This window comes from Ostrea edulis, chromosome 3 (assembly GCF_947568905.1).
Source record: "Ostrea edulis chromosome 3, xbOstEdul1.1, whole genome shotgun sequence".
In the NCBI taxonomy this organism is placed as follows: Eukaryota; Metazoa; Mollusca; class Bivalvia; order Ostreida; family Ostreidae; genus Ostrea; species Ostrea edulis.
In genome coordinates this window covers 49,754,848-49,771,279 of record NC_079166.1, presented here as the reverse complement: position 1 = coordinate 49,771,279, position 16,432 = coordinate 49,754,848, and the positions used below count along the sequence as shown (strand labels likewise).

The 16,432-nt window shown below is 34.4% G+C and overlaps 1 protein-coding gene across 2 annotated transcripts in view; it reads left to right on the top strand.

The window, feature by feature from the left end:
- The window catches only part of LOC125676005 (tyrosine-protein phosphatase 10D-like), a 99,367-nt gene that overhangs the window by 55,229 nt on the left and 27,706 nt on the right, over positions 1-16,432 (top strand). For both annotated transcript variants that reach the window (XM_048913877.2, XM_048913878.2), the window contains exons 15-22: positions 1,441-1,725; positions 3,428-3,688; positions 5,209-5,469; positions 5,580-5,713; positions 6,478-6,594; positions 9,499-9,562; positions 13,726-14,208; positions 15,561-15,747. In XM_048913877.2, coding sequence (XP_048769834.1) covers positions 1,441-1,725; positions 3,428-3,688; positions 5,209-5,469; positions 5,580-5,713; positions 6,478-6,594; positions 9,499-9,562; positions 13,726-14,208; positions 15,561-15,747 — 1,792 coding nt within the window. The remainder of the gene's footprint in view (positions 1-1,440; positions 1,726-3,427; positions 3,689-5,208; positions 5,470-5,579; positions 5,714-6,477; positions 6,595-9,498; positions 9,563-13,725; positions 14,209-15,560; positions 15,748-16,432) is intronic.

The following is a 16,432-nucleotide window of genomic DNA, read 5'->3' as shown; positions in this document are numbered from 1 at the left end:
TTTGACCTACTTTTAAGAAAACCTAACCTAGGCCATAGCTCCTTATCTGTTTAAGGTCGGGCTTTCATATTTTGTTTGTAGCTTCCTTATGAAAAGACTTTTCTTTTTTATCTTTGTTGCCACTGGGGACTTAGTGTTTCACAAACACATCTTGGTTGTTTTTTTTAAATGGCTAAAGATCACTATTTTTAACACCTGTTTGGCTTAAATTCTGAAAGAATGGGTCCTGTTCATAAATCATGATAAGATTGACATGTTAATTTATAATCATGATAATATTGTTCTGTTAATTTATAATCATGATAAGATTGTCATGTTAATTTATAATCATGATAAGATTGTCATGTTAATTTATATATCGTCGACTGACCAGTTTCGGTGACCTTAGTGATAAACCGCAATTTTCTCATTAATCACTTGGAATAAATAAATAAATTACACACCTACCTTTAAAGTAATTAAATTCCTTTACTTTCATCCAAAAATTCCAAATTCATTGGTACGTTAATTGAATATATTTTCGTAACCAAAAAAATGTCACTTTGTGGTCCTAAAACGGTGACGTCACCTATTCGGTGACCATTGTTAATATAGGTTGGCCAAAAGTTTGTAACTGTTAAAATGTATATACAGGAGGAAGGTGCAACTAAACGTCAATGAATAAAATAACATAGTGTAGAATTCTAGACTTTTGGTGTATTTTATATCAATTTGAAGTTTTGCTTGAAAAAGTAATAAGTAAATGGGCTTATTTTTGGGGTGCTCGTGTTGATTTTTTGCATACTCTCCTTCTAGTAGTTCATTTTCGGAAAAAAATTGAAGACCTACTCTATATATGTTTGCAAACACTATGGTGAAATTGATGACGCAATCTACACCCAGAAACGACAACACGCACACGTAAACAAAAGGTCACTGATTCTGGTCAGTCACCGAAATAGGGCAGTCGACGATATATTTTAATGTTGCAAAAACATGAAGTGATTGATGCATGAGGCATGTTATTTCCTTTTGAATAACTAACTGAAATGTTGACAATTTTTAAGGAAATGGACGGAAAACTACCAATACATTTACCAAAAACACCATGTATTCTAGAGTAATAATTTACAGTTTGAAATAAAAACAGTTTGAGCAAGTTTGATATTGACCATAAATACACATGCTGACTCATGTAGAATTTTAAGGAATTAAGTTGGAGTGATGATGATGAAATGACCTAAAAGAATTTTCATTGCACAGAATTATGACTTCATGGACTAAAACTGAAAATATAAATCTGCAGGAGTTACAAAGCTGCGGGCAAAACTATTTTTAGATAATTTGGATCATTGAGAATGGTGCCATTTCATTGAAATAAAAGAAATTGCATTATTAAAGTTAAATGTACTTTCAGTCAGAGGTAAAAAGGAAATGTATTAAAATGTATCTGTTTTACAGCCCCCCTACCTCCAAGTGATGTACTGGTAGCAGGCATTAGTAATGACAGCATTTCTCTCAACTGGACATACAGCAGTAACACAACCTTTGTTGAGAGCTGGATCCTGACCTACATCAGTCTCATAGATGGTGCTGCAAACACTGTCAAAATCTTGGCAAACTCATCAGATCTTAGTGTCAACTACACCATCACTGGACTTACTTCTGGACATCCCTATAATGTCTCTATCTACAGTACTGTACAAAAGTCTGTCTCCAAATCTGTGCATTTGATTGTATATGTTCGTAAGTATTGATTTAATACTAATTGATGTTTATGGAAGTATGAATGCAAATAATGATAAATTAATTTTTGTATTCTGATGAATGACAAATGAGAGACATATACTGTAATTTTCAGTAATTAGGTCTTTTTTTTTTTATTTAGCTCACCTGAGCTAAAAACTCAAGTGAGGTTTTCTGATCGTCTGTTGTCCGTCGTCTCTCTGTAAACGTTTTACATTTTAGACTTCTTCTACAGAACCACAGGGCCAATTTCAACCAAACTTGCCAAAAAGCATGCTTGAGTGTAGGGCTTTCAAGTTTGTTCAAATGAAGGGCTTCAAAGGGAGATAATCACAAAAATGGGTCACTTAAAAATCTTCTCAAGAACCACTGAAAATAACTAAATATGAGCCTTTCTTCCCTCTACTGCGCATCCACCCAATTTCCAAAAATTATCTTATGTGTCTGAATTAAGGTCACATGTGACATTTCTGCCATTTTTTTTTTTAACTTTTTTTTCTAATATGATTTCCTCTAATATTACTATTCTGTCATATGTGTTCTTGCAAGGGACTAGGAGAAAAAAAGTCATATTTAACAGGGAGTCTCATGATAAAAGCACAGATTATTAAGATAGATTATTAATGCAATCACAGATTATCAAACCTTTTGCTTTCAAGGAAATTAATACACTTGAATTGAAAACCCCTTTTATCATCTTTGCTCAATTTTGTTAATCAAAACATACATGTACATGAATATTCAGTTAATAAGAAATATTGTATCATTACAAATTCATGTAGGCATAAAAAAATCAGCTGAAAATATAATGTTCAATTGATATTATAGATATTTATTTAGAACTATCACAAAGAATATGTGGTAGTTTTGTCAGCTTGTGGATATTGTTGATAACCGTGTTGATTCTTCAGCTAACTTTAATACATGTAAACGTTAGTATTGTGCCTTTGCCATTTAGAACTCCCAGACACATTAGAATCGTCAATATTATTTAGAATTTACAGAGATTTTAAATCTGGGTTTTCCAGATGCTGAAACACCTGAATGAAGTTTTTTTTTTGTCACTTTGATTATATTTATATTGTTTAGTGGGACTTTGACTTGGAGTGTCATCTTTTCTCACTTACTAACATCATACAAGATTAAATGCAGTTACCAGTACCCATTTTGTGCGGGGTTAACTCAAAGTCGTTTACAGTAGTCTAACTATAGTTTTAGGGCTGAAAAGTATGGTCGCTTTTCACGTAAGGCAGGGAGTCATTTAATTCAGTAAATGATCTACCATAATTATAAAACTGGTAACCCCAGAGTATTGTTTATTGTGGTAGGGCCTGTAATAGTGGTTCTAGCACCAAAGTGGAGCTTGACTGATAAATTGAAGATGAATTACTTATATAAAAATTCTCTTTACTCCTAAACATCTAATTCAGCCATAGTACAAAGCTTACTTACAATGGCCAGTGTACCATGACCCCTGAATCGAGGTCATGGTCACTATTATAAAAAGAAATATCTGTTTCATAACTTAACAATTTGGAGATAACAGCAGCCTATACTTGGCACAAAGGATAGTCAAGAATTTGACATCTTTTTTGACTATCAGGACATCCAGTTCTCAACTGCTTGCTCCGTTTAGACATAACACATCTAATAAGCTACATTGTGTGATGCTCAAATGACTGGTAAGGCCTTCTTGTTTCAGGACCAGAAATAGATGCAGTTTTATCAGAAGGAAGTGTTGGCAGCAAAAACATCACTGTGTTATATACAGAGACTGACAATTACTATGAGTTTTATGAATTTGAGCTGATACCTAGTTCAGAAGTAGTGAAGAAGAACAGAAATGACACAAATCTTAGTGTGATGTTTTCGGGTCTGGAGGGCGGGACCAAGTACAGCATCAAAGTGACTGCAGTCAGTGGGAACCAGTACAGTCAGTCAAAAGTTATACAGATACGCACTGGTAAATCTTCTGTACTCAATCTAACTTTTGCAACAATTATAAAGACAATAGATTTACTTAATTTCTCTAAATTTTGTTATTTTGCCATCCCATTTATGCATAGTGCAGGAGCGACATATTTTTATTTTTTTAATAGTTTTTATGCCCCTCTTCAAAGAAGAGGGACATATTGCTTTGCACATGTCGGTCGGTAGACCACATGTTGTCTGCTCAATGTCTTGAGAACCATTCACTTGAAAACCATCTTGAGAACCCTTTGCTTGACAGACATCAAACTTGGTATACTGGTACATATTCAGGAGAAGATGACCCCTCTTGATTTTGAGGTCACATGATCAAAGGTCAAGGGTCAAACTGGACATAGGAATATACTGTCTGCTCAATGTTTAGAGAACCCTTTGCTTGACAGACATCAAACTTGGTACACTGGTACATCTTCAGGAGAAGATGACCCCTATTGATTTTGAGGTCACATGGTCAAGGGTTAAAGTGGACATAGTAATATATTGTGTCCTATATTTTAAGAATTATTTGCTTGATTGACACCAAACTCGGTGCACTGGTACAGCATAAGTTGTAGATGACCCCTGTTGATATTTAGGTCACATGGTCAATCCATTCTTGACATAGGAAGATATTGTCTGCTCAATATTTTAAATTGGTGATACTACTATCAGTTAAATGAAGCATGTGTATAACCCTATTCAATTATGCACCAGGGGGGCATATATGTAATGGAAGATGTTATTAATTCCACTGTTCCTTATTATGGTCTGTTATTTTCTATGGAAGAGCTTCTATTGATTCTACTGTTTCTTAAATCCCTTTATTCTAAGACTTATATTTCCTTCCAATTTTGTGTTTTCTTCAAAACACTTTAAACTACTCTGGACATACTCCGCATCAGTTGTCATCATAGACGATGAGTATAATCATTCAGGTAGATGTCCCTAGCACAGTTCTTTGTTTGAGATGTTTCAGTTGCATGTTTTTATGGAAACAACTTAAAATTCTAAAGGTAGATTTGGTGATTGTTGTTCAATCTTGGCTTCATCATGCAAGAAAATGCGTTCTACCCTATTCTGAATTACTGCCGCAGCAGCATTGTGAATTCCAATACTGATCATTACCTGGGTTCAATATCCATTTTAGAATGGACAACGTACTGTACATGTAACTTCATATGATGTACTACATGTAAATACAAAAATTGTTGAATGACTAATTTCATTCAGCTTTGCATAGATTGGAATCAAAATGAAGAAAAGGACTGCATTTATTTTGAACTTAAAATGAAAACTGGTCCCGTTAATTTTAATGTATGCAGAGTACACTGTGTCTTTATTTCAGTTATTCATTATAGGAGATTAGTTTCTCTTGTTTATGGAGGATTTTCATGTTATATCTGGGTATCAACTCCACAAAAATTCCTAGATATATTATGGACATCTATTGAAATTCGCCTTGAAAAGGAGTCATGTTTTATAATTATAGCCACTGGTTCTGTAATTTTGTTTCAGAGCCAGAGATACCTTATGTTGAGAGAGAAAAGACAGCTAATTATATCAAGCTTACAATCCACAAACCACCTGGTAATGTAGAGCTCTACAATGTGACTTGCACCGATAACTGTGGATTTCAGACCAAGCCAGCCAATCAGACAAAAGTTGTGCTAGAGTTTGGTCCCCTGAATCCATACACAAATTACCAATTTGTTATTCAGGCCATTGCTGGAGACAAACGCAGCCTCCTGTTCATTTCATCCAGGACAGAGGAAGCTGGTCAGCAACCCAAATATTATGATTTTTATGTTTGCCTTCAAATTCAAATAGATTAAAAGTAAAGATGAGAGGGTAAATTTTTGTTGTTGAATGCTTTTTGTCTGTTTTAGCTCCTTCTTCAGTGCAGAACTTGAATGTGGTTGAGATTTCACCAAGAACAGTAAATGTGAGCTGGTCACCCCCCAGGAACCCCAATGGAATCATCCGCTCATATCACATTGTGTACACTGCTGAGGATGAAATTGTGAGTGGTGAAATATTTAGAAATCTGACAATTTGTGGTCTCAAATTTACAAAATATCATATACCCCGGGCATGCTGGACATCAAATTTACAAAATACCATATACCCTGGGCATGCTGGACATCAAATTTACAAAATACCATATACCCCGGGCATGCTGGACATCAGATTTACAAAATACCATATACCCCGGGCATGCTGAAGATCAAATTTTCAAAATACTGTATATCCCGGGCATGCTGGAAATCAAATTTACAAAATACTGTATATCCCGGGCATGCTGGAAATCAAATTTACAAAATACTGTATATCCCGGGCATGCTGGAAATCAAATTTACAAAATACTGTACTGTACAGTATATCTCAGGCAGGCTGGAAATCAAATTTACAAAATACTGTATATCTTGGGTGGGCTGGAAATCAAATTTATAAATGCACAGGCGTGCTGGAAATCAAATTTACAAAATATCGTATATCTCGGGCGGGCTGGAAATACTGGTGTTTTTTGGGGGTTATTTTGGTGAATGAGAAAAATTCACCAAATTTGAAAGTACCGATTTCATAGACATCATTTGATACACTTGTTCAATGATATTGCACCAAAATATATAGTACTAAGATTTTGTGTACTTTCTGAGAAAAATCTGCTAAACATATATATATGACTTTAACATAAACTGTGGCAGCCTATCTCGTAGTCAAAGAATATACATTATATAATATGTAAATATGAAAGTTATAGTCTAGAAATACTATTTTGTTTAGGGTCATTTTATGGATCAGGGTCAGATGGACATCACTGTGACATCAGAACTCATTATAGCACAAACCATAAGAAGAAAATTCACATCCCTCAAAGCTGGACTCAAGTATACATTTAAAGTAAGTTCTTCAACATCTATTATTAATTTACATATATTGTAAGCTTCTGGCCTTTCAATATGGTATGTAAGCCACTATGTGATGATGGAGTATGTAAGTCACTTAAGAAATGAACATCACTTTTGAGCTGTTCATGGTTGCTAGCGCGATTCACAGAATTTGCCTCAAATCCAAATCCGTTCATACTGACCATGAACAGCTCAAAAGTGATGTTCATTTCTTATATTTATATTCATTTATTTAATCACTATTTCTTTACATTGCTTGTGTTTATAAGTCAGGAAATATTTTGTTGCATAAAACGAACTCCTAAGATCCACCTATGTCACAGTCGTATTGTGACGTACGTCAAAACATAGACATGACGTCACACTTCGTCTTACCCTGCCTTTTATCAACATTGCACGGTGCAATGTATTTTGGAGCTAGGAGACCACAAGATTGGGATGATAATCCACTTAAGTTCTAGGGCTGGATCAGTATATCAATTATCAATATACATCGGTATTTAGGAGACCACAAGATTGGGATGATAATCCACTTAAGTTCTAGGGCTGGATCAATATATCGATTATCGATATACATCGGTATTTTTGAGCGATGCGATAACCGATACAGCTAGTCCCGTATCGTTTAATATATTAAGAGTAGTTATTAATGTATCTTACAGCGAGATTTCATGAACGAGTTAACAAATAAATTGAAAATATACGAACAAACTATCTAAATGTCATTTGCTCCATGACTGCATACAACGCAAACATGTGTCGAAATTGCGCATGGTGACGATACCGTATATATTATAGTAGTTTGAAAAAATAAAAGTGTAACGTTTGTGGAACAGAGGTCGCAAGCTCTGGTGGTACAACTAAATTAACAACACATTTGCAATGACATAAAGCTAACTGCCAGAAAAATGGCGAGAAATCTATCGATGAATAATGTAGCGACTAAAGTCGAACGTGATCTGCAGTCACAATTTTTGTATGAAGAAGTATTTGAACAAATAAATGAAGTTTTAATTCATTTGTGAATATTCATCCTGAAAATAATTTCCTCTGCTGCCTTATACTCAGAGTGGGAGATATTGTATCAGCAACTAGGGCTTATTTAAAGCCAGAGCAAGTGGATGCCCTTGTTTTCGTGAAGAGAAAAATACGGTAACAATATTGATAAAGGCAAATAGATAATAATTTTATGTCTTTTGTGACAGATTAATTCAAGCTAACACTATATGGATATGAAACAAAAAGAATAGGTGAAGCTTTACTTTTGTCATTATTTAATCATTTTAATCCTCAAATTTAAGTGTAAATATATTGTATCGTCAATACGTATCGCATATCGTCTCTCTGTATTGCAATAAGTATCGTATCGAAATTTTCCAAACGATACCCAGCCCTAGTAAGTTCACAATCTTAATCCGAGGTGTGACTTTGCAAGATATTTGTAACACATGTTGTATTTTTTCAAATCATTACGCTCTCTCAGTCGCGTGCTTTAAGCTAGTTCATAATCCGTTCATAGTCAATATGAACGGATTGTCTTGCGTACTGAAATTGGTTGGTTCATAGACGAAAATGCGATTTGTAATATAAATATTATGTGATGATGGAGTATGTAAGCCACGATGTAACGATGGAAATATAACCTACAGCGTGGATTGTTTTAAGTTTGCAGGGCTTGAAGCTAGCTTTTTATGTCACCAGTCCAACTGGACTGATGGGGTATAATATCAACCAGTCCACAGAAAAAATTACCAGTCCAACAGAGTTTTCCAGAAATATTTAAACATATTCTGTTAATGTTATGAAAATGAAATTTAACTCAATATGCCTCGGACAATATTGTAACACTTATGTGGGATTTATAATTTATGAATCAGATTCGTCTGATATCTGCAGATCGAAGTAGATCTATACCAAATGTTTGTATAAGATTTCATAAGTACAGTCAAACCTGTATTAAGAGACCGTCCAACGGAGAATGGAAAAAAGGTCACATATGACAGGTGGTCTCTTAATACAGGTTGCCTATTTTCCGCAGTTAATGGATAAAATATCGTAAATAATTTGTACAATGGAGAAAATGATTACATGCATTTTGAATTTATCGTTAAGAATATCAAGTACGGTTTTAATAGTTGTAAAATAAAATTAGCATTCTGTTCCCAGGCCATAGCGTTCTGTTCCCAGACCAAATCGTTCTGTTCTCATGTAGAAGCTAGAAGTGTTTGTTCTAATAAAACTGCGAACTGTTTGTTCCCAATAAAATTGTGAACTGTTTGTTCTAATAAAACTGCAGACTGTTTGTTCCCAATAAAATTACGAACTGTTTGTTCTAATAAAACTGCGAACCGTTTGTTCCCAGCTAGGTGGTCATTTGGAACTTGCCTAGCATTATCTAGTAATTGTAGATCAACGTGGCACTGGGTCGGGATGATGAAAAGAAAATAAATTTATTGATGAAAGGAACAAAAAAATTGTTTAGTTGTATGTAAAATTGATAAATACACTTTAACACAGTTTAATATGCTACATGTATCTATCATACACTTACGAACCACTAATTTCATAAATACATGTAGAAACTGACCTTTTTTGATAATATCTCTGTAGTAATTTCACTGATAATTATGTCAAGAACCTGCTGACATTTCTGACCTGTCCAGTGGCAATTTTTATCAAAATTGGAAATGAAATATCCCTAGGAGATTTTTAATTTAAAACTGTCTGATATGAACAACAGTAATTACATGTATTTTATGTGAGCTTACAAAATTTTCACAATGCTTCAAGTACTATAGAGTTAAGTGATTAATATAGATGTGATGGGAGTCTTGAACTTGACAAAGTATATTCAGTATTTCTTTTTTTACATTGAATTACTCATTTTTTGATGTAGGTGTCTGCAAGCACTGTAATAGAAAATGTTCCAAAGAGGTTTGAGATTGTTCTACGCACCTATAGTAAGTCAATTTCTATAGCAACTTCATGTATAATAAAATTTCATTTCATACATGGACCTTCAGTAACACGCTGATTTTTAGGTGACCTATTGCAATTTGTTGTCGTCCGTCGTTGTGTGTCATCCATCATGCATTAATAATTGAACATTTTTAGGTCACCTGAGTAAAACTTGGGTGACATATTGCAATTGATCTTCATCCGTCATCATGCGTTAACAATTGGAACATTTTTAACTTTTTCTTGATAAGTACCATTCCAATTCCTTTCATATTTGGTATGAAGCATCTTTTGGACAAGGGGGCATAAATTGTAAATTTCAGGACTCCTGCAACCCCAGGCCTTATGGGTGGGGCAAAAACTGCCAAAACTTTATGAAATTTTCAAAATATTCTCTTCAACAACACATGTGTCTGAAAAACAAAATGCATAGTGATGTAGAGTAAGAAGGCCACTAGGCCAGAAAAGCTTAAATTTACATGAAAGCTTCCTAACATAGTGCAGATTCAAGTTTGTTCGAATCGTGGCCCCTGGGGTTAAGGTGGGGCCACAATAGGAGATCAAACTTTTACATACAAATACATGGGGAAAATCTTTAAAAATCTTCCTCTCAAGAACCACTGGGCCAGAAAAGTTGATACATGTATCTATATGAAAGCTTCCTTACATAGTGCAGATTCAAGTTTGTTAAAATCATGGCCCCAGGGAGCAGGATGGGGCCACAATAGGGAATCCAAGTTTTACATGCGATTATATAGGGAAAATCTTTAAAATCATCTTTTCAAGAAACACAGGGTCAGAAAAGTTGAAATTTAAATGAAAGCTTCATGACAGAGTAGATTCAAGTTTGTTTAATCATGGACCCCGAGGGTAGGGTGGGGCCACAATAAGGGGATAAAACTTTTATATACTGATATAGGAAATATTTTTAAAAATTTCTCTTGAACTATTTAAGGTAGGGCTTTCATATTTTGTATATACATTCCTTACAACAAGACCTTTCATGTGATCCAATGGTATGTGATCTTGTGACCTTGACCTGGACATTTGACCTACTCTTAATAAAAAATCTTACTTATTCAATATGCCCTGAACAAAGGTAGATCTTGCATATCTTGTATATAATTTTTTATTGGCAAGACCATTTCATATCATGTCCTTTTTTACCTTGTGACCTTGAACTCTGGGTTTAACCTATTAAGTATATCGGGAACTATTCTAGGTCGTAACTAGGTTAACGATTTCCATAGTAAAATGCACTATGATTTGGGGATAGAATTACACCTCAAATTTACAAGTAGAATTACAATTGTGGAACACCCATATGATGGCTGTGACTGAACTACCGTAAATTCCCCTCCCGTGACGTCGGTGGAATATCACGTAACACTTTATTTTTTGAAAACATAAAGATCGAGGCCCTACTTGTAAACAAAAGTTTGGGTGCATGCAGGTTGCCAGCTAAATTGTTATTGATATATTCAGAAATAAATAAAAATCCTTTACATAAAAATTTCTGGGACCAAATGCATACTCGAACTGAACATGCTATAATTTAACAACATATCAACAGTCATCTGCGAATTACTGGGGTTGTCCACATTCCTATAGATACCATACAGTTAATATACAAGAGAGAATTTGCTCCCAGCACTTTTCAAACGCATATTAAATATATTTGGAATATATCTCAGAAAAATTCATATTATTGCATGGTCATAGCAGATACACCTGAACTTTTCCACTTTTTATGTACAATGCAATTATGCACAGAAGTAAATCTTAAAATGCATCAGTTGTTCAGATTAGGGATGATGTCAAGGTCACAATGTAATCTGAATATCACCTTCATGCATACTATATATAAAAAGTGGAGAGTGATTTGATACCATAATATCATGATATCACAAAGGAATAATATAGAGCATTTGACGAGAATTTTTTTTCACATTACTGACTATGAAATGACATTTTGCTCCAAATACCACGCATATAATATTGAGAATATACATTTATCATGTTTTATCATCAAGGTTCATGGAATATTCAGAGCTTGAAGCTAACTTTTTATGTCACCAGTCCAGTCGGACTGATGGGGTATAATTTCAACCAGTCCGCAGAAAATTTTACCAGTCCAACAGAGTTTTCAAGAAATAATTAAACATATTTCGTTAATGTTATTAAAATGAAATTTAACAATGCCTCAGACAATTTAGTGTAACGTCACTTAAATGTGGGATTTATATTTACGAATCAGATTCGTCTGATATCTACAGATCGAAGCATGCCAAATGTGTGTATAAAATTTCATAAGTATATTTTCCAAAATGATGCTTTAGAAAATTAACCAGTCCCATCGGACTGACTAAAACAAATGTCATTCAGTCCGCCATACTTTTAACCAGTCACAGACTGACGGGCATATGTTAATTTCGAGCCCTGATATTGCGTATACCAATTAAAAACAAATACCAATGAATTCCATTGTGTTTCGATTCGTGAAGAATTACATTCCTTGGGTGATAACCCAAACTTCACATAAAATTCAGTGATTTGAATTTGAGCCACCCTTAATGTTGTCATTTTTTCCCAAATGCACGCAAGACTAACAAATATAAACATAATTTCCCTTAAAATCCGCCACAATAAAGGAAGTTGGAGACAGAAATAAGAAATCGATGTTCCCAGTATATAAATGTGTCGGACCATTATTTTTCCACACCAGAAAAGCTTTCCGCGAATACCTGCAGTTTTTGCCCCTGCGCGGCATATCTGATGTGGGTTCAATTTCCATTTAATACCCATTCAAATCGGCACCAAAACTAATAATTTTGCATTTATTAAGAATTAATACTTCTATGTGTGATAAAGTTTTTATTTTCCTACTCAAAACATCGCTTGGGGAGAACTCTTGTATATTATATCAAAATTAACGTCAAAGTTGGTGACATCGTCAGTTTAATATAGAGTTTTCCGTTGAATATATTACAGCTGCTATGGTAGATAAAGAATAACAATGGTCATTTTCATAAATGGCACATTCTCAAATACCAGATTTAGTATTTTGGTGAATTTTCTTGACCGGGCAGATTTTGGCTAAAACCGTACCTTGTTCTTTAGTTCACAGAATTCATTTTCTGAAAAGCTTCTTAAGGAGGTACTATACATCTTCATAATGGCTGACTTCCTTTAAAAACATGGAGGAAAAAATCAATATGAGCTTTTGACTTTTCCTTTTCGATTTAAATACCTAGCCGAGTAGCTCAGTAGGTTAGCATACCGACTGCTAAATTGTAGGTCGCAGGTTTAAGTCCAGCAGGGGTTTTAAATTTTTTTCAAATTACTATATACTAAAACTGTATTTTTTGACAAAATAAAGTAGATTTGAAAAATTTCAATTTCAAAATATTGTTGTACATATCCTCCACTTTTCATCTACATCAAATTTCTCTGGTGTAGCATACCTCCTTAAAGTCAAAATATCCCTGGACCCCCTGATCTAAGGGCAGCCTTAGATACTCTGATGGGGGAGGACCCATGCACAGACCCCCATTTCGCTTTTTCTACCATCAAACAGTTGATAGTAAGTAGTATAAGTCCTTTATAAGAACTTAACGTACAGATATGAATGTTATATTGGTATGTTGTTTGTGTTCCATTTGCACGATTATTTAGATGTTTCGCCCACGTATTTTGTGCAAAGACTACTACAATTTCACCCCTGATAAATACTACATACATCAACTGTATGAACAACAAAACGTTAAATTAATTTGACACTGGTAAACATGGTGTCTTGGTATCAATGTATCGGGTCACAGTTCAAGGTCAAACAACATCAAATTTACATTTTCTCAAATATCAAGTACAGTTGTCAATTAATGGGGCATCGGTAAGGGACATGTATTGCTTATGCAATACTTTTAGAATGCTTGTCATATTCAGGACAATGAGGTGGAAAAAATGCTGTGATGTTTCATCAGACAGTCTTATTATTTAGAAGTCAATCACTATCTTATACATGTACTTCATCATTCTTTTAAGGTCATAAACTTATCTAATCTTAAAAATGGGAGTTATATATTTTAATAAGACTAGTGATAAATGAAGATATTAATTTTTGTGTGGATGTTTTTGTGATTGATTATCCTTATGAAATTTGTAGATCCCCCCATCAAAGACAGCTTGACATTGAGTCAAACTAAACCCAAACAACTGACCTCAGGAGGTCAAACTGTGTCACCTACCACCATTACTGCCAACTTCACAAACGCATTTTCTGACAAATATGGAAAAATACAAGCCTACACTGTGATTTTAGCAACAGACCCTGATGAAGAGCACATAAAAACAAGCACACTGCCTGACTGGAAGGCTGCCCACGTCAACCCAAATGTCAAGGCTTACCAGACCATTCGGAACTGTTCAGACTTCTTCATGCCCACTTCTTCCTGTGGTCAAGCTCGATCCACTCGGAGCACTGGGGCACGGAGCTATAAATTGTTTGACATTGGTGTGGAGACTTATTGTAATAATGTGCTGTTCTGTAATGGGCCTCTTAAACAGAATACAAAATACTATGTCCGACTGAGAGCCTACACAGCGGGGGGATACGCTGACACTGCTTATTCTGATCCCATCATCACAGGTAAAATTTTGTTAAATCGTCTGTAGTTCCACATGTTTAAAATTTCATCAATAATTTATTGTTGTTCCAATGGAGAGTGGAGAAAAGGTCACAGGTGGTATCTTTAATACAGATTCAATGATTATTTTCCACAGTGAAGGCATTTAACAAAATATTTACAAAAATACTAAATAGTTTGTACAATGGAGAAAATAACACATTATTAAGAACATTAAGTATGCAGATTTTACAGCTGTGAATTAATATAAACTAGTTTTAATTGTAACAATTAAGGACTGTTATGGATATTCCCCTAATGTCCCCCCATTTAAAAAGTGATGTCATTGTGCTTCAGCATAATCGATCATCTTACATTCAAGTTTTTGTGGTAGATGTACGTAGGATGTCAGTATCATTCCGTTTTTCTCCTTTATAAGAGATTTACAGGTCATTTCAATAGTGAAGAGGTACATGCAGATATAGCACTGCGTGTATACAGTTGTTAAAACAGGTTGTAACTGTTCCATCGCCGGATGGTCGGCATTAAATGTGAGAGTCATGGGTCTTTAATGAGGATACAACCTTCAAAATTGAGGTGTCTTGTTGCAGTAGGTGTCACATGTTGAAGAATCAGACCAGTTCCCGTAAACATTAAAAATGAAAGTACAATGTCTGAATTTCCTATGGGAAAGACGGTCTGGACAGGCAAACACAACAATTCTTGTATGGCACATGTGTTTTCATCGATTAAGATTATTGTTATTGGAATAAAATCAACCATATGGCAAGGATAGTTCCAACTGCACTGCATTTATATACAATTTGCATTCTCTTTTAATGCCTTTTGTATAAAAATGTATATCAGAGACTTTTTCTAGAAAATCATTAAGACTTATGATATGTAAAATTCAATCTCATATTTAAGTTCAATCTCATATTTAGGAGTATGTGAATTTGTCAAGTATACTAATCAACTGGTTGGACATCTTAAACAATTGCATATCAATGCGATGTCAATTTTAATAGCCTTGGAACAGTTCTGATGCTGTCTGTGCTGTACTGTCGATTCAAAGAGATAACTATACCACAGTTGAATATTGATTGGGGGAAATGTTCAGAAAATTAAAAAGTGTGATAAAACTGCACACCGTGAGATTTCCAGTGTGAATTTCAAAATCATGTGTCCCACCAAGATGAAATTAGGAAACATGGTATATGTATGGCTGTGTGAGTACTATGTTCAATCAGCAAAAATTCAGCATCAGTTTGCAGGATTAAATCATGTTCTTGACAAATCTACCTCTTTATATACACATAAATGTACCTGTAAATGTGTACAATGTCGAAATCTGAAACTGTGACTTTTGTTACAGGTGTAGTCAATGACCAAGATGATAGTGCCAGTGCGGGAGTGATTGTTGCAGCAGTACTCTGTTCTGTCTTTGTCGTTGTCCTCATTATTGCCATCTTTGTCATTTATCGTCGATTACAGCGTAAAAGCCCAGAAAGACATTCAGGAACCACAACTCCAAGAGCAAGCTTTAGTCGACAGAAGAAAAGGTAGGTATTTTTTTTTTTAATATATGAAATCCCTTCATTGTAAATGAAGTGGTACATTTTTCTGTTATATAAGGTGGAAGACAGAACTTTAGAATGCATACATCCCAACTTTTGGAGGATTTTGCGCATGGCGTTTTTTTTGTTTTTGTTTTTTTTGTTTTTCTCTTATGCTCTAAATTCACAACGTTTTTCTTGAAGTTAAATATTTGTCTTTTTAAAAAAAATATTCTATACTTTACACACCATCAAAAAGTATGTTTTATACGCTATCAACTTCAACAAAACTCGAAAACATGATTCAAAAGACATGCTATTTTATTTTATTAAAATCATAAACTATTCAGCGAAAAGTTAAAAACTAATATATTCTATTGAAATTAGATATTAACGGCAAACTAACAACTCAACTTTATGACAATTAAATGGGAAGATTTTAACTTCTCCATCGTCAACTTCCCATTTTGTGTAGCAATATTCCATTATCACCTGCTGATTCGATACGCAAGAGCTTGTTCTGCGTTTGGTCAGTTTTTAAATTGAGGCAAGCTACTGACCAAGAAGTTGATGGTCCAGGAGTTTCAACAGTCTCATTTAAAGTCAGCATTTCGCAAATTCTGTGGTTGTTATAACGATCTAGTTTGCCAATACAACCTATCATTGAGTAAAATGCTGTCTGACATGTTTC